Source organism: Rhododendron vialii, chromosome 2a (genome assembly GCF_030253575.1).
Source record: "Rhododendron vialii isolate Sample 1 chromosome 2a, ASM3025357v1".
In the NCBI taxonomy this organism is placed as follows: Eukaryota; Viridiplantae; Streptophyta; class Magnoliopsida; order Ericales; family Ericaceae; genus Rhododendron; species Rhododendron vialii.
Window position 1 is genome coordinate 16,315,323 of NC_080558.1, and position 18,824 is coordinate 16,334,146.

The 18,824-nt window shown below is 38.0% G+C and overlaps 3 protein-coding genes and 1 non-coding gene across 5 annotated transcripts in view; 2 read left to right on the forward strand and 2 right to left on the reverse strand.

Moving 5' to 3' along the window:
- Nucleotides 1–18,824, forward strand: part of LOC131310836 (lactoylglutathione lyase GLX1-like) — a 68,972-nt gene that overhangs the window by 26,834 nt on the left and 23,314 nt on the right. The window lies entirely within an intron of this gene.
- Nucleotides 1,664–6,247, reverse strand: LOC131310828 (putative F-box protein At5g60060). 2 transcript variants are annotated; one of them, XM_058338045.1, is made up of 2 exons: nt 4,774–6,247; nt 1,664–1,964 (listed from the first exon to the last, which is right to left on the reverse strand). In XM_058338045.1, exon 1 carries the CDS (start codon nt 6,087–6,089, stop codon nt 4,776–4,778), a length of 1,314 nt encoding a protein of 437 aa, XP_058194028.1. In that variant the 5' UTR covers nt 6,090–6,247; the 3' UTR covers nt 1,664–1,964; nt 4,774–4,775. The 2 variants fall into 2 exon arrangements, with proteins under 2 accessions (XP_058194028.1, XP_058194037.1); XM_058338054.1 differs by having other exon boundaries at nt 1,930–3,823; nt 4,774–6,238.
- Nucleotides 6,374–6,446, forward strand: TRNAF-GAA (transfer RNA phenylalanine (anticodon GAA)). Its single transcript has one exon. It is a non-coding gene; the product is annotated as a tRNA-Phe (tRNA).
- Nucleotides 7,242–14,690, reverse strand: LOC131310819 (uncharacterized). Its single transcript, XM_058338035.1, has 4 exons — nt 14,178–14,690; nt 12,124–12,269; nt 11,931–12,041; nt 7,242–8,054 (listed from the first exon to the last, which is right to left on the reverse strand). Exons 1-4 carry the CDS (start codon nt 14,668–14,670, stop codon nt 7,470–7,472), a joined length of 1,335 nt encoding a protein of 444 aa, XP_058194018.1. The 5' UTR covers nt 14,671–14,690; the 3' UTR covers nt 7,242–7,469.

The window sequence follows — 18,824 nt, forward strand, 5'->3', positions numbered from 1 at the left end:
ATATGTGCTGAATAATCGAACATGTGTTTAAAAATATTACTATTTTTTGCATTAATGAGGTCAATCTCAGTGTCATGTAATATGTGAAAACACACGTGGCTTAAGTGGATTTTTTTTTTTCTTCTTTTTGGTTAAAAGGCTCATAACTAATAAAGCCAAAGTGTTTAGAGTGTCAATTTTATTTCTTTCTCAAATGAATAATTTACAGAGATATTGTCCCCATATATATAGGGAGCAACAATCCTATTCTTGGCTATACAGATTTTATGGCTATAATCACGGATGACCTTTACAATTATAGTTATTTCTATAATCTCATTGATTTGTTGTTATCCCACTGATTTTGTCTCTTGATTTGTGATATCCCACTGATTTTGTCTCTTGATTGACAACTCACGCCAACATAGAGTACACAAGCCTATGGGCATCCGACCTTAATTGAAAGGAAATAACACAATGCTAGAATCAAGAATTCTTTTTGGAAGCCCAAATTTGCCAACTGATCCGCATTTGCATTTCCCTCCCGAAAGCTATGGGTCACCTCCACTATCTCCTGCCACTGCACGAGGAACTTGCAATCGCTCAACAAAGCACTAATTTGATGTGTCTTCGCAAGGTGAAGCAAGTAAATGGCTCCGTTTGACTTTCTCGGCTTCGAATGTGAAGACTATATCAGCTAATTGTAGCCCATCCCTTAATTGGACCCTCTATTTCTGCCGCTAGGATAGCGGCTGCCCCGATGTTGCGCTACTCCTGCCCCGATGTTGCGCAGTAGCCCGACACCAATTCCCACGGTGGTCACGAATTAGACCAGCGCACGCATGCCTTTGTTAGCATTACACCTTTGATGCCCCATCTGTGTTCGCTTGAAGCCATTGGGCTTGGACAGTTTTTCAGGCTGCGAGAAGCACTGATGGTGATCGCTTGGCATCTTGATTCCCATCTTTCGTCTCCCTCTCCTGCGCTAAATCTATGATGGTGTTGTGATGCTATTCCGATGGGAAGTAGGTTTTCCAAAGATAAAGCGGTTCTTGTTAATCCAGATATTCCATCACGAAATAGGAAAAACAGCCGCCTAAAGAATTGACAGAGTGAAACTAGAATATTCTCCTAACGGTCCGGTTTGATATGAATTACAAATTTATTTATTTTTTTAATCGGCAAAGGGAATTATATACACAAAGAAAAGAGGGGGCATTGATAAGGAATCGACACAAAAGTAAAACATTGCAAAATTACAACAAAAAAATAAAGCAGCAGCTAGAAACAGATGACCATATTTGCCAAGAAACTCGACAGTGAAGTAAGAGATGGGTGGCAGTATCTTCACTCAGATTGCCGAAAAGGCATAAACCATTGACATTATCCCGTTGAGGGATATCCTTCATCCCCAGCATCATACTAGGGTTTGATTGAACAGATTCCTGCAGAATGATCTCCCCTCCATTTCAAAAGATTCCTTTGATTAGATCTCAGAACACAACCTGCAAGAGTAGTAATAAGCTCTGCCAAAACCTCCTCTTCCCATACAAGTAGGATCCTTCAAAAGGGGAGAAAAATACAGAGACAAGCAGATGCCTGGAAACCTGGAGAAGAGAAAACAAGTACGAAGAGAAAAATATAGAGAGAAACTGAAGAAGAAGAAGAAGAAGAAAACCCAAAGTAAAGAAAAAACAGAGAGAGCTAATTCCATAACGTACATGAGAGGTGACTACCACGTAAAGCACGGGTACTCAAATGAAAAACAGCCAAGCGTACAGTGACCGCAATACAAAAGTCATCAGTAGCACTAGTTTTCAGAAACGGTACCCAGACCATACATGCTAAATCGAAAGTGCTATCAACTCAAAAAGATGTGAACAAACTATAGTACTAGCTAGACTGCCCACTCTTTCTTTGATAACATCTTGGAGTCTCTCCCATCTTCTCCACAGCTCCCAAAAAAACACTTCTTAGCGGTGTACCTGTAATAACCATGCAACGAGTACCACAGTCAAGAAATGCTAAAATTGCCCACTAGTTCTCAAATTAAATGTTAAATAGATACTGACTTTGTAGTAAGATGGGAAGAACTCTTCTTTTATTTTTTAGCTCACGCGTAATGATCAAGCAAATTGAAAGATGGATCATTCATAGAAATAAAACAGTGGAACTAAAGATCCTCTGAAAATATTTAACCCCAATGGCTTTATTTACGTTGCACATATAAGGAACGGACAAGTGTATCAATGAAGCAAGGAACCATCTCAGTGCGCAAGTACATAGAAAAAGAAAATCAGGCATCTGATGGCTCTGAAAATCCAGAAAAGAATGAATGATGTGAAGAACTAATAAATTTTCACCCCAAATACCAAACACGACTTCCAAAAGATCTGTCTATAAATGGGATAAAAATGTCAATCCTTGTATGGCCATAACTCCAAACCATGTGGATCAATCAGTTCATCTTGACCTCCGAATATGAAATCTTAATAAAGATCAGAAGAGAAACTCCAAGCACTACCAGAGTATGCTATTTGCCAGAAAGCTTTTAATATGCCTTGACACAATTGTTTAGGGCAAGTTTGGCCTAACATTCGGGTATCACGAGTACTTTTAATATGCCTGGACATAATGTTTCCTGGCCTTTGACCATGAAATCTAATGTAAGAATTATCTAAGCTGCTGAATGTATGTAATTTTAAGGATCCAACAAAATTGCCATGACTCAAAAAGTAAGAACCAAGAAAAAAATGTTGACCCCAGTTGAAAACACAAACACTTCAGTTTCTGACTTGCAAAAACTACAGATTGGCATCCTGCATGTTCTGTCTTCTAAAGTTTTCAGGTATTTCATGACTGACAATAGTCGAGTAAGTTTTTCTTAATTACATAGAGCTACCAAATGCATTGTCGCACTACAACCTAATCATCATAATCAAAACCAACTACAAAAGCAACAGTAACGCTCACCAGAACATAGATATGCATAAGAAATACAAGAAGATCAACAGGGAAGATCAGATAAACAAAGCTAAGTTTGAATGTAATCATCTAGCAAAGAAAATCAGTCCAATAGTGTCATCCACAGTCCATGACCAATTGCTTTTTTAACAGTAATTGCGATGAAGAGGAGGAGGAGGAGGAGGAGGATAGACTCATGCTGTCATGCATAGCTTTGCATCAAATCCTAGACTAACAGGGCCAAGTTCTAAAGGAGTTATTGAATAGATGGAGAATTTCCATTCTTTCAAACTTGAGAAAGTGGTGTTTCCAAAGTTTCGCATTGAATGTCAAATGGGAATATGAGAAGTGAAGAGAAACTGAATGGCTTTACTTAAATTACATATATATAATGAACAAACAAGTGCTTCAATGAAGCAAGGAACCCTCTCAATTTGTAACTACATATATTAAAAGAGTCAGGCAGCGATGGCTCTGAAAATGGAAGAATTTGCAGACTACATGTCCATAAACGAATGAAAGACTGTGTAAAGAACTAATAGCTTTTCACCCGTAGACAACTTTCTGCAAGCAAAGTCCATTAATAGAAACTTGTAATAATAATCTTGATAATGATGGCAGCTCTGTATTATTACTATCAGTATTTTATCTTTGTCTTCTATGCAATGAAGCAAGTTCCATTTATTTTATTTAGGCCCCTAGACTCTTTTTTGGATTACTACCTGAAGTCTTACAGGATATCAACTAACACTTGTACAGATCAAACTCAGATTGATTTTGAGTGACAATGTTCCTGGATGGCTTTTATTTTGACCAAGAAATCCAATAAGCTGAATGTTTGCGTTAAGAAGTACCTTGGATCCAACACAAGTGCAACGACCTGAAAGCCACAACCAAAAGAACGATGAACTCCAATTGAAAAACCACTCTCTTAAAATTTCTCATTTTAAAAAATCTACACACTGCATCCTCCATGTTCTGTCCATTAGAGTCTTAATTTATTTCATGATTGAAAATAGTCAAGGTTTGCTTGATTACATGTGACAGCTACCAAATCCATCGTCACACTAAAACACAATCAACATAATTGAAACCATTATGAAATTAACAGTAATAATGCTCCCCAGAACAAAGGTAATACATAAGAAATACAACGGGAAAATGAGAAATGGGATGAAGACTCACACAAGAAGATCAGATATATGAAGCCAAGTTCAACAATGTAATAATCTAGCAAACAAAAATCAGCCCATACACAGCTTTCCACTCAGATACCAAACTTGACTTCCAAAGGATCTACGTCTATGATTGCGTAAAAAATGCCCATCCCCTAGCAAGGCCATAACCCAATAGCATATGGACCAATCAGTTCAGCTTGACCTTAACGTATGAATCCAAGCTTAGGTGCAGAAGAGGGAACTCCAGGAAAGCGAGCATGCATAATGGTTAAGGCAAGTTTGGCTTAGCATCTCGGGTTGTGAGAGGATTTTTTTAGGGCAAGTTTGTCGGCTAGGAGTTTCTCATGTTGCCTCTCAATAAAGAGATTATCGTATTTTGTTTGTCTTAGTGTGACCCTATCGGTTGTGTGTCCCGCTTCAGTGTATCTTTCTACATCCTTCTAAAGGTAATGAACAACTTACATACAGAAAGAACGTAAATGTATATTCAAAAGATAAATCATGCCCTATACTCATGTAGAATAGAAGAAGATATTAGTTCCATGAGACAACATGAATCACAGAATGAATTTGCAAAATAACACATCAAAAAAAAAAAAAAAAACAATTCGCCTCGCAATAAGTTAAGCAAAACATTGAGAGAAAAACTTACAATCATTTCTTTGAAGCACGGGGTTTTGGCTTAAGCCAAGTCGGGAGAGTAAACATGGTCATTCGATCCGGCTGGAACACTTCTACTGGCCCGCATACACCGCTCTCCAAGTCTTGCACACCGTCGCAGACGTCCTCTCCTCCGTAAACATTATAACACTTGACCGGGAAATAGACGCAGTTACCTTTCAACGCAGGAAAATCTTGGGCGGAGACCGAACAAGAGCAATCATCCCCGACAAAGAAAACTTGGTCGTTCAAACGATGAACCCTCTCCCACTCTTTTTTGGTCTCATCAAGCTTGTACACCTTCACGTGAACTTCGCGAATCGACCCCGGATACTTGTCCACCAGGTAGAGCTGACCGTCGCCCGACTCCACGAGAGACTTGATCTGGCCGCCGCGAGGGGCTTGGCCATTGCCGGGAAATGGAGGCACGGCCTTCTTCGCCTTTAAGTCCGAATCGATCACCACGGCCCCTCCCTGGTAATCCACGGCGTAAAACCTTCCCCCGTGGTAAACGACGTCGTGGTACCTCGACTCGTCCGAAACGGGAGTCCACTTCTCGTCCCCGAGCTTGTAAAACCCTAGTTTTCCCTGACCGTGAATCGCCGCGACTGCGTAATCGTGGCCGCCGTCGCCGCCGCTCCACGGGGACGGGGACACCGCCACCCTCAGTATCAGCGTGGACTTGAACTTCTCCGCCAGCGTGGCGTCCACTGCTCCCACTACTCCTCTCGAGCTGCCGTCGGACTGTTCCATCAAGGCCTTGATCGTCCTCGTGGTCCAGTCATCCTTGTTCTTGTTCTTGTTCTTCTTCTTGTTGCTCTCCTCGTCGACGAAGCGGAGGGCGTAGGCGGCGCCGATGACGGAGACGCGGAGATCGAGCAGGTCGAGGGACTTGGGGAACCACCTCGGGAGGCTGTCGGTGGAGACCTTGGAGAGTGGGTTGAGGGCCTTCCACTTGCCTTTCTCGGCGTCCTTTTCCTCGACCCTGAGCAGCCACGGGAGGGAGGAGGGTTTGGAGGGAGGCTGGAGGAAGTGGACGGTGCTTTGGGAGAGGGAGAAGCAGCCGCGGAGGTCGTGGTTGGGGTTGGGAGTGACGGGGAAGGGGAGGTCGAGAGGGAAGTGGAGGGTCTCGCGCTGTTGCTTGAAGGCGGGGATGGCGGAGCGCCACGACTTGCAGACGGAGCGGAGGCGGAGGGTGTTGACGGGAGACGCTGCGGCGGCGGTGGTTTGGTTGAGGCGCCTGGCGATTTCGAACAGGATGTGTCTCGGGAGCCGAGACCACTCCGGCTGGTGCGGCGGCTGGTCCATTGCTGCTACTGCTTTCTCTTCTTCTTCCTCTAGTTTTTGATCGAAACCCTAACCGCTTGTAGAGAAATAGACCACGGTGAAGGACAGCGCAGGAGAGGAAGGTGAATAATGGATAAGATTGTGGACAGACAGACTCGATACAGTATGGTGAGGGTGACGTACTGTAAACAAATATCTAGACCTTATTACCCTTATCCAAAAAAATATCTAGACCTTAGTATTTTGTGTTTTTATATGTAGAAAAATAAGTATATTAATTTTTTGGCGACGAAACGCGAAGGCAAGCGGGGATAGCTCAGTTGGGAGAGCGTCAGACTGAAGATCTGAAGGTCGCGTGTTCGATCCACGCTCACCGCAATTTATTTCTTGCTTTTTGTTTTGTTTTGCTACTGCACTGCAAAACCAATCAATCCCTAATAGAATAGATCAGTAAACGAATCGAGCAGTTCAGCTCAGCTCGTTTAGTAAACGAGCCGAACTCGAGCTCGAGTTTTCGGCAAATTCGGCTCGATTAAAGGAGTTCGTTTAGTAAATGGCTATACTCGAGAGTTTGGCTCAAGCCGAGTTCGAGCTTGAATTTTTGGCTCGTTAAATAAACGAGCCGAGCTCGAGCTCGACAAAACTCGGCTTGGCTCATTTACAGCCCGATTAAATAGTGAGAGTACTACATTTCGTTCAATTTCATGTGCACCTCATGTACAAAAATACTAGTTCGCCTTGTTAGCTCTTTGAACAAGAGAACTCTCAAGTACCTAACTTCATAGAAATTGAATTCATATCGTTTTATGCATTACAGTTTTGGCACGCACAAAAACAATTTCAGCATTACCATATAATTAAGGTTAGTTTTCCAAAGTTATAAAAAAAACACTTGTATTTTTTTCTTTTCAAAAAGAACTATAACATTTTCCACAATTCAGGTTATGTGTCCCAATAAACAACAAAATTCTCGCCATAGTCCTTCCAATGATCTCCCAATTAAAAAAAGTCTCCGCTCTTCAGCGTTGGCCAACTGGAACAAACCCATCAAGCTATTCCGAATAAGCATCGGAATAGCTTGATAGTACATATTTTGAGGATAGAAAGAAGAAGACGACATATTTGCAACAAAAAGGGTAAAATTCACGACAATCTCCAAACACAAATCAGCAATGGTGTTCTCAACAAGGGTTTCCCATTTCCAAACGAGTTCTTTTGAACCGCATTTCCATAGAAGTTTGTCACTACAAAATTTGGACAATGCTCCACAAAAGCTTACTAAGCCTTAACATAATTCCAACCAGTTACCCATATATACAAAAAAAAAAAAAAAACTGCATTTCAAGCATGATTTCATGTCGAAAAACACAAAAAGAACAGTCAACCCATTAACGTTTGCTATTACTGGGTAGAAATTGTCAATAGCAACCCATAGTGATCGCTAGGCAAAACTGGGAGCACCAATTTCTTCACTTCATTCTTCACTTTCTTGTCCTTGCAATATGATAGACCCGGAATTGCCTCCATGCCAATCATATCTATGTCCCTCAGCTTGAAATCACGCAAATGGGAAACAAATCGATCCAATCGCTTTTGCAGAGTCCGGCCTCCAGAGATCATCTGGTTTGACTTGGTATCATACGTCCATCCATTTTCACCAGGCCTTAACTCGGCCCACGCATCAACCCATCCATCCAGTAAAGGAAATTGTCCGTCCAACTTGTCGTCCCAGTTCATGTCCCCACAAAAGATCACATTCGGGTTTTTCTTGAGAGAGTTTATGGCTTCCTTTGCTTGTTCTACGCGTTCCTTGCTGAACATTTGGTCCCATTTGGGAGGGGCCGGACATGGGCTTTCAAGATGGCTAGTGGCAACAACCAATGGTATGCCTTCCTGAACTTTAATTTCCGCAACGCAAAGTTCTCTTCCCATTACCGAATTTCCGAACGGGTTAGTGCTGTAGGATTTTACTGGCAGTTTGCTTAGCTGAGAGTTGTATTGGTGAGCATGTCAGGTCATAAAAAATCATTTACTAGAAAAACTCATCAAGAGGAATTGGAAAGACCATGGAGAGAGAGAGAGAGAGAGAGAGAGAGGATAATTTGATCAAGCAACTATGGAAGCAATTATAAAAATATGAATGTTAATGTTGCACTCATTAAACCAACATTGAAAATGACAGGGTAGTCCTATGGTACACACCCCTTATTAAGGGGTGTACCGTACGCATCATGATTTTAAACCCTTGGATTTCAAAGTAAATAATCCGGACCACCCATTTATTAAACCAATTAATAAAATAAAAAAATGGCTTAGCAGGTAACAGGTTGTTCTCTATTCATTGACTTTCTCTCCCTCTCCCTCATGTGTAAAATACTACAAATTATATAACATAACCACAATTGTTATGACAACACAAAAAATTGGCACTTTCTTACCACAATGTGTCGTACCAAAAGAAATCGATCAAAAGATACTAGATACAAGACCAAAATATATCGTTGCACAATCAATAATTATTATACCCAAACAAAATACATTTCTAAAATATCACAAATTAAATATTGTATAACTTAACATCCTAACAGTCCTGATCGATCATTTTAAAAATACACTCACTAACGACATTTAGATTGTACAGTCAATTTATATTTGGTATGAAACCTAGTCCTCTATTGTAGTTGAATGTAATGTAGTCATGCGACTGTGACACAATAATGACGATCAAATCCATTGAATTTTTTATGTTTGTTGATTAAGTCACCTGCGTAATTTTTTGTCTCAATCAAGTTTAGGAAACTCCATCATCGGCACGCAAATTGAATAATAGAATGATATTTTCCATCCAATTAAGTGTCTAGCTATAAGCCATCAACTTCATTCTTGATACGAATGACCTAATTAATATTATGTAAAAGATAGACGATTTTGATAAAATAAAATAAAAAATAAAATAAACACCTTACGTGGGGCTTAGATGGTGCATTATTATATTTTAATGTTGTATTGAAATTGAACGATGAAATTTGTTGAAGTATGAAACTTCAAGGACTAACTATGTGATTTATTCTGAAAAATAATAACATTCTTTTAAAAAAAAATAGGAACGAAGGGTTTAAGACTTGAACCCCAGATCTTTTAGATAAATGTCAAACTCCAACACATTATCACTATGGTACACAATTGAGAATTTGTAATTCTAAAGGCTATTGATTATATAATATTTTCTTGTATGTTAGGGCGTTATTTTCAGGCTAAAAATTTGAGAAGACAGAGGCCTCAAATGCCTCTGTTCTAGTGATGGGCCTGCACTTATAGATCATATATTATAGCTATGTCATTGGTGTAAATCAAAATGTCGATTATAATAATTTTTTTTGAAAGAAAATACAATGACAATAAATTTACAAAATTATTTAAATTTTACTTCCACGGCCTAGTTCCAAGGACCACCATTAAATTTGGATTGGTACGCATAAGGTGAAGGTTTGATACCGATCCATGTGTTAAATATATAGTGCCAATTGTTAAGCGCACCGCCCTAAATATTGATAAGATTGGGTATTAATATAATTAATTTCACCAATTACAAAAAGGAGAGTAATTTTCACACTCTATTTTTTGATATTCACACTTATTTTTTTGTACTCCATTTTAGTGTTGAAAGTGTATGCATTTGAAACAGTTGGATAATTATTTTTTTCGTGACCTCTCATTTTTCCACAAAGGAATTTTGATTTTTTGAATTAAATTTTGTAGAAAAAGAATTTGATTTAGACTAATATTTTGAGAGGAAATTGTAGTTGTATTTGAAAATTTGGGTATAGTACTTGCTTTTTGGTGAATTTCTTGGATGAAAATTTTGTGCAAAAACTTCATTTTTAGTTTAAATTATTGAGGTATTGTGTAGGGACAAATAAGAATTTGAAAAATTAGTATAGAGGGAATCGAAAATTAAGACAATATGGTGGAAATTTTAAAATTTGAAAAAATAATGTGGCGGGAATTGAAAATAATTAGTGGTATTGTATTTTGTCAATTATAACTATCGTTTACTAAACATTCTGATTGAATTTTTTTTATACGACACGTTGTGGGTATGAAAACGCCAATTTATGGTGTTATCATAACAAATTTGGTTATATTACTGAATTTGCGGTATGATATTTTGCTAATAATAACTATCGTTAACTGAGCATTTCAATTGAATTTTTTTATACGATATGTTGTGGGTATGAAAACGTTAATTTATGGTGGTGTTATAAAAAATTTGATTATATTACTGAATTTGAGGTATGATATTTTGTTGATTATAACTACCGTTAATTGAACATTCTGATTGAATTTTTTTATACGACACGTTGTGGATATGAAACGTCAATTTATGGTGTTGTCATAACAAATTTGGTTATATTACTAAATTTGTGGTATTTTAGACATGTGTTATTACGGAATATTTTAATTAATTTCCTTTGGTACGACACATTGTGGTAAGAAAACGTCAATTTATGGTATTGTCATAACAATTATGGTTTGTTATAAAATTTGTGGTATTTAAATATATTTCCTTTTGATATGACACGTTGTGTTAAGAAAATGACAATTTTAGGTGTTGTCATAATAATTGTGGTTATTTTCTAAAATTTGTGGCATTTTACAAATATTTTTGGCTTGGGTATAACAATTTTTGATTCTGGTACGACATATTTTGATTTTGTTACGGAATATCATATGAGTCAAAAAAATTTGGTACGATTCATTGTGGTAAGATAATGCCAATTTATGGTGTTGTTATAACATTTGTGGTAACATTATTAAATTTTTGATATTGTACGCATATATTTGGTTAGGGTACAAGTATTATGGATTTTAGTACGAATAATTATAGTTACATAATAACAATATTTTTTAATTATGGGTAACCTGCTAATGACTTGTTCAACAGGTAAATTTTAATGTACAAGTCGTAACTAGAATCATAAATATACATTAGAAAACCAAAAATTGGCATAATGAAAATCACAAATTATCATAATTTAAGCATACGATATACCCTGTGTACCATAGCTTCCTCCCAAAAAAAAAGGGTGAATGATCAGACTTGCAAAGTATTTGAGCATCAAGTTACAAATGACTTAAGGAATTAAACCATAATAAATGATATTGGACTCGAGCAACATTCTGAGAAGTTCAGATACCTCATAACGCATTCCAACATTTTCATACTTGATAAGCTAGATGAAATGAAGCGCAGGTATGGATACAGGGTACGGGAATATGACAAAAACCTAAAAATGTAGGGTAAGGGTTTGGGTATGAATGCCAAAAATTTTATATAATTTTCTATATTTTCAGCATGCTATAGAACATGGCCTTATATATCGACAGACGTCCCACCTCCACTCATTAAACTTGTACTTTCTAGACTAAACCTTTTTTCTCCTATGTGTGGGTACTTCAAATTAGTTCTTTGGCAAATAACATTAGGAGGAAAAAAACAGCTATTAACAATTAAGTATCCAGTACATTAAAAAAAACGTGAACAGGCGCACCGGAGCCATGCCCATACCGTACTCATGGCATACCGGCGCCGTACCCAGATACCAAAACGTACCCGACATGTTTTTGACGTACCGGGAAGTATTAGGGTACTAGAGCCGTACCCATACCCGGTACTCGTACAACATGTTTGGTGTACCCATGATTCATAGACTAGATAATACACTTGCATAAGGGCCAATGGATCCTAGTATGCCTTAGAAACATAAATAAGAATTGTAGCGTCAAATTTGTGTGTTCTTGTGTAAGGCTGTTTGGTGTTGAACCAAGTGTCCTGTTACGGGAAAGTTATACATATCTCACCTGCATGCAGAAGTATGATCGTGTAAATGCCATCTCATTTGCAACTGAGCAACGGTACGCTTTCCACCAACTCGATTGCTGGAAAATGTCGTAGATATTGGGTGTAACCTCCTGCAGAGCCACGTGGCCATAAGAACCATGAAAACTCATAAAAACATTAGAGATTGTTAAATGGTATGGAAATTAGAAAAACCTGGAAACATATCAGATCTGGGGAATGCATTTGAATAAGGTCACCCAGAGCTTTCATCCTCTTATGCATCTCCAAGTCTTCCCGAAACCAGACATTGTAACTCAAAATCTTCAATGTTTTGGAAGCACTTCGCAATGTATTGTCATCTGCACTTATCAATAAACTATCATGTCCTTCTCCACATTTAAATTTATCTTCAATGACAGGCAACTCATGAATCCAAAGATTTGGTAATCACAAATGCTCAAAATAGAAAAGACAATAGAGCATGACTATAGTAGTGAATATGATTTCCTGCAAGCAAACTCAATTCCCTAATATTCACCCTGATGTATTCATGCACAAATAACAAGAACTCATTATTAAGTAGTAATTTTAAGTCTGAAACAACTCTAAAGTCTAATTATATACCCTTGTCTGATGAAAACTGAGGGTGTACATCCAGAATCAGTCAAGATTCGAAGTGAGCTAACCCCCACTATCAGAAGCCTTAACTTTAGAAGTGAATTAACTCTTATCCACACAGACTTAACAATCTCAAAATGCTCGGTCAAGGAGAACATATTTACACCATAAATTGTCTTCCAGCATCTGCAAAGAGCATGCTTGAAGGCACCTACATTGTCAGCTACAGAATACTTCCATTTTGTTTTTCTTATTATACTTCTCCAACCCCTCGGATCAACAAGTACCACTAATACACTGCATATACTTAATCTGGAATAATGCACTATAAAACACCACTCTTGCCATATGCTAAATCTACTATGTTACTTTTTCGTTTGAACAAATTCGCTCCCAGAGCTGGACATGAGGTTGTTATCCAAGACGAAACTTATGGCTTGCAAAGTTGCAAAGAACTACAAACAGCGATAATGAACTATAAACAAACAGCAAAGCAATAAAGATTTGAAATTGTAACATTCAAGAATACAAGTAAAAAAGAACTATAAACACACAGCAAAGCAATACAAATTTGAAGTGGCTTTGTAAAATTAAAGAATACAAGTAAACAAGAGTCACAAAACCATGAAATACCACTCAAGAAGAAACAAAAAATGATACCAAATACAAAAAAAAAAAAAAAAAATTGCCTAGAACAGAAGACTTATCAATACCATCGTTGACAAAAACGTGAACTGAACAAACATAACAGAAAAGAAAATATAACCATTTAAGCCAACAAGATAAAACCGCAAAAAATCAAGGACAAAGCTGAGCTAGTATCCATCCAATTCAACTTGTCACAAGAATTATGGATGCAAAAGGTACAATGCATTGTTTTGTTGTGATCTAGGTGGCTCCAAATTTGGTACGGGGCATGCGTTGTATGATTCCAGGACCCCTTCCCCTTCTGCTTTTGCACATTTTCTTCTCATCTTAAATTTTATTTGGTGATTATTATTGTTTCTCATCCAGGCAATGAAGGATAATTAATCATTGTGATCTCCCACTGTCAATTTGGATGACTAATAAGGAGGGAAAGCATGTGGAATGGGGTTAAGAAGGAGAATTTTCTATTCCTCGGAAGTTTGATTGGCTAAAGTTGGCATTATACCTAGACGCAAGCAATCATTTGTGTTCCTCTCCGTTTCTCACCAAACCCACCATTCCTCACAGAACTCTCACCATTTTGTTGATAAACAAGACTAGCACAATAAGAGAGTTATCTTTCACACTCTTTTCTCCTAGTTTACAATCAGAACATGAGTTAAGAGTTCACTTTCTCTTCACTTCTTACCATCTCTCATTGAAAATCACTCACACCAAATGGGTTCTCATGATTCCAACAGTTACCAATACTGAAAACAAAACTAGTGAAACAAGAGAGTTATCCTTCACACTTTTCTCCTAGTTTAGAATCCAATACGAGTTATGAGTTCTTTTTCTCTTCAATTCCTATCATTTCTCACCACAAATCACTCACACAAATGGGTTTTTACGAGCCCAACAGTTAATCACAATAACCAAACAGTTTTTTTCCAAAACCCATCAAACCAAACATTCTATTCCCGAAAGCCCAAATCACGAAACACCATTTCTAAAAAACTAACCCAACAAGATCACTCCTTTATTCGCTGCCTTATCGCCGCGAAACTCCCCCGATTCAACACGAGCACCATCAATCTCAACCGCGGACTCCTCCCGATTCTTTCTCTTATTACAGGCCCGCAACGGCAAAAACACGGACCCAATTGACGAATCCAATTCGTCTTCATCGAGCTCGTGCAACGACAAGGCCGACGAGGCCCTGGCACCGCAGATTTCGCAGTTGGTGGTGCGATACGGGTTCAGAAAGGTGCAGGCTTTGCAAGCCCATTTGGGAGCAGATGAAGAAGAAGGAGAAGAAAAGGGCGAAAGGGATAGTGAAGGTGATGGTGATAGGCAAATGAGGCAGTTGGGTTTTTGTGATGGAGGGTTTGTGAAAGTGCATTTTGAACAGGTCCAGGTAGCCATTGATCTTGGGGGGAAATGGGGGAGGGTTTTCCTAGGGTTCAGAGTTTGGAGAGAGAGTAGGTGTTTGAGTTTTGTGCAACAATTCCACATTTTGAATCGTTTTTTGATTTTGCCGGTTATGGTCCACGATTTTGAGGATTTGTTAGAATAAATTACAGTTTGCCTCTGAGGGTTATATTAGTTATTTATTTGACCCTCAAATGGAAGTTTTTCCCATTTTTCGACTCTTTCTTCGGGAGTAGAAACAAAAACAGAACAAACAATAGAGAGAAAAACAAATAACGAACAATAAAAAGCTCACCAAAGGTGAAGCTGAAGGCAAGTGGAGTGGCATGTAAGTGGTGGGCACCATGTACTCCGTGCATTTGATAATGGTTCAAATATCACTAACTACAATTAACAATGCTGACTTTTGTTGAGGAAAAAAAAAGAGGCGAAGCTACCGACTAGAGTATTGAAAACCATCTATTCATGAAGGTGGCTTTAGGACTGGTAAACTAAGTCCCACTACTTCAAACAAAAAAAAATACTAGCATAAGATGGAGTGATGTGGATTTTTAGGGTTTTGTTCGATTTGCAAGTTAGAGCAAGGGATTGGATTGTAAATCAGAGATGATGGTATGCATGGTATATATTTTGATTAACAACACAAAAAATTACAGATGTTTTGAACTACGAATTTGACAAAGCATGAGGTAATCTATTTATTATGGGATATGCTATTAATAGTTGGTCCAATAATCTTAATAATTTTATCATGGTCACCAAATATGGTCACAATAGCATTTGATATTATGATTAACCAATAGTAAAGGAAGCCATAGGGAAGAGTGATGTTAGGCTTTATAACTATGACTTGTTTCTGCATTGATATCAAATATGTCAAGTTTAGCCCAGACTTCCGACTCTGAAATGCTAAATCACGAGTTCAATTGGTGGTTAAGTGTTCAATTACTCCCTCCCCTTTGATGTTATTGGAAACTTAAGTTAAATTATTTCCTGGTATATAAATATAAAATATAAAAGTACATCGAACCTCAAGGTTTATCCCGACGAAACTCTCGACATCCTCACACAAAAAAAAAAAAAAAAGGGTTTTGTTAATGTATGCCCCTAAGGCATATGTTAACATAATAACTCCCTCTTTTGGCTCACTTTTATAGGGAATGCAAGACTAAAAATAGTGTCATAAATTACGATCATTTGAAGAGATTAACTTTTACGTACTAGACCAAAAAACCCATGCTTTAACATTTACTCCTAAGAAACTCACCGATGCACCCATAGCCTATAAAATTCTCTTCCCTCCGAGATTTGTCATTCATTCCCACCTATTTCACTTTTCCGAATTCATATAGAAATATAAATAATTGAATAAAATTGCACCAATTGTAGAAAATCCCACTCTATTATACATATACTACTTAATTATTTTTATGTTGACATTTTATGTTATTTTTTTGTTGGATATTTTTAGTATATTTGAATTTTATGGATTCACTCTCTTCTTGTCTTTGTGAACTCTATGGTCATTTTGTTTGTGTTTTGAAGATGGATCTTGTTTTAATTGCACTTACTATTATTTACAATTTTTTTTTGCTGCCCTTGGTTGATTAAGATGGAGTGATTAAAAATGTTGACCACTGACTTCAGTAATAAATCAAACCAAACCGGTAATCGACAGTTTGGGTTATAGTTTAGAAAAAAAGAAAACTACCGATTTTGGTTGCGGTAATTGTGGTTTTTGTTTTACCTATGACTGAAGAGAATGGTTACCATCCATACTAGTAGAATATTTTTTCACATTCGTGCTCGGTCGGCCTAAAAAAAGATCCGCAATGACGGACAACATCAAAATGTAGATTAATAAAAAAAAATCAAAACATAGACTAATAAACCCATTAACTGATAGTACAATTAGAGGAAGAAAAATTTAGGAAATGTGAAAGGGCAAAAAGACGGAGGGAAAATGAAAACAAAGGGGAGAGGAAGTAAAAGGGTATATGAGTAAAAAATATCGAAAACATTTCGGTTCATCCAATGTGCCAACTAGTATTACTATTTTCTAGGTGAGTGGAGTTAGTTGAACTTATTTATTGAGCACTAACATATGCCTTAGGGGCATACATTAACAAAACCCATTAACTTACTAGTACAAAACTACCTAACTATTGCAAGCCTTTTGTTTTTGTGTTTTGTTTCTGATTTTTTTTTTTTAAGATAAAAAGAACCTACTCTAATCCAAATATAAGAAGGAAAAAAAAAAAAAAAAAAGGAACGAAAATGACTCTCACCCTCTATTGCCCCGTTAAGGAACTCGAACATGTACTTGGAAGAGGTTGGGGTCGGGATAATGGCTTCACTCGAACCTCTACTTGAAGAGGTTGGGATAATGGCCTTAGTTAACCCCAAGGACAATGGCGGAGGCTGATTTTGTGTCTAATAGAGGTTTGAATTACATGTATTTTTTAAAAGGCTACTTGAGTTTGATAGATCTAGTTAAGTCATTCGTTTACCAACTACTCTGCTAGTTGGCCTTGGAGCTTCCTCGCTTGTGACTGACTTTCATAGACTATATTTTATGAGTATATATTGTAACTTGCGATGTCCGAAGAAAAAATGATATTATGTATATGTGCACAGACACCGCTTAATATTATACACGCAACTTAAAAAATGATTCATAAATTCAAATTTTAGGAATTTTTATCCCACACATATAGAAATTTTAAAGAAAAATTTGCTCATGGGACTTGTAGGGGCCAATTTCATAAAAAGTTTCTTAATTAACATGAAAATTAGTATAACAGGCGAAAATATTTGGAGTGATGCAAAAACATGGGTCCCCCTTGCACCCCTGCCCGAGAGGTTGGCCTGATAGTTAAGGCTAGAACTTAAGGGTTTGCTCCCTCCTAAAGGTCTTATATTCAAAATCTCGTAGGTGCTATCAGTTTCTTTGGGGTTAGTCCTTGCAGAGTTTTGCTAAGGCTTTAATTGAGCTCCCCGCAAGTAGACGATGGCCGGAGTAATTAAAACCCATAATTAGTGACAGTGCACGCAACCGACCCACGCAGTTGAGTTTTTTAAAAAACGACCTTGGTTATTGCAAGTCATATATTTTACTCCGTATCTTTTCTGAGTAAAAGAGTGGAGAAGGGGTCGACCGGATATAGCAACCCTTCCAGGGGCATGATTATAGGGACTCTAGACTCACGGTGGGCCCCAAAAGGGACCAAAGAGCCATACCAACGACCACCCCACCGACGACTAGTGGACCACAACTGGGTTTCGCAGAAGAACCAAGTTCGAGAGAACGTCATTAGCACAACTCAAATCGGTGACCTCCTATCCATCCAAACCCTAAGGGGTGAGACATGAGCCCATAGGATACCACACCTGTTGGCTTTGCAAGTCATATATTGGGTAAGAGCATTATTGTGGAAAACCTCCGTCCTTTACCACACCCATTTGATGGGTCCTCCTACCCTTATAAAGGATCATTTACTTCACCCTACTTTCCTTTTTTCCTTCTTTTTTTTTGGTCAGCCGGAATAGAACTTTTCTTTTTTCCTGCTCTTTCTTTGGACACAAAGCAAACAGTGCATGCATCATTTAAAGAACCTTTGCTGTTTGGGTCCATTGTCCAATCCCCCCAATTGACCGTATAAAGCCAAAAAGAAATAAAAAAATTCACTTTTACTTCCTTCAACCTTTCATTTTTCTTTTAAAAAAGGGAAAAACTTTAATAAAGCAAGACTTCCAAATGACTCTCAATTTGGTCGTCTGTCACTTTATCAATGCATATAAAAATTCACCAATTTCCTCCTCAATGCTGCACAATATACCAACCAACCCTTTGCAGGAGTTAATCAAAGGTTAATTACAAAGCAATTAAAGAAAGCGGGCCCCCCCAACAAAAGACCAATCATTCTCCCAAAAAATGAAGCGACCACGGCACCCTTTGCCTCTGCCTACCATAATAAAAACATAATTTAACAGTGGACCACTTGAAGAGAGAGACAGAGGGGATAAATTACACTTTGCACCCAACACTTTACCCACCGTCCGCTTTCACCTTCCGCATCCAATCGTGACAGTCGTCCATACACATTTTAGATCAAGTATCATGGCCCTTAGGTCCACATCTCATTCGATAAAAGGCCACACGACTTCTTACGCGAGGCCTCATGCCACCTAACTGGGGAGATAAATCGGACAAAAGGGCCAGATTGACACTAGGTGGA

Excerpts from the sequence above, each read along its gene's own strand:
- LOC131310828 (XM_058338045.1), bottom strand. The coding sequence starts at position 6,089 with ATGGACCAGCCGCCGCACCAGCCGGAGTGGTCTCGGCTCCCGAGACAC.
- LOC131310819 (XM_058338035.1), bottom strand. The coding sequence starts at position 14,670 with ATGTGGAATTGTTGCACAAAACTCAAACACCTACTCTCTCTCCAAACT. Across the intron at positions 12,042-12,123 it reads CAGATCTGATATGTTTCCAG|GAGGTTACACCCAATATCTA; the intron begins GTTTTTCTAATT and ends GTGGCTCTGCAG. Across the intron at positions 8,055-11,930 it reads GATCATACTTCTGCATGCAG|CTAAGCAAACTGCCAGTAAA; the intron begins GTGAGATATGTA and ends TACAACTCTCAG.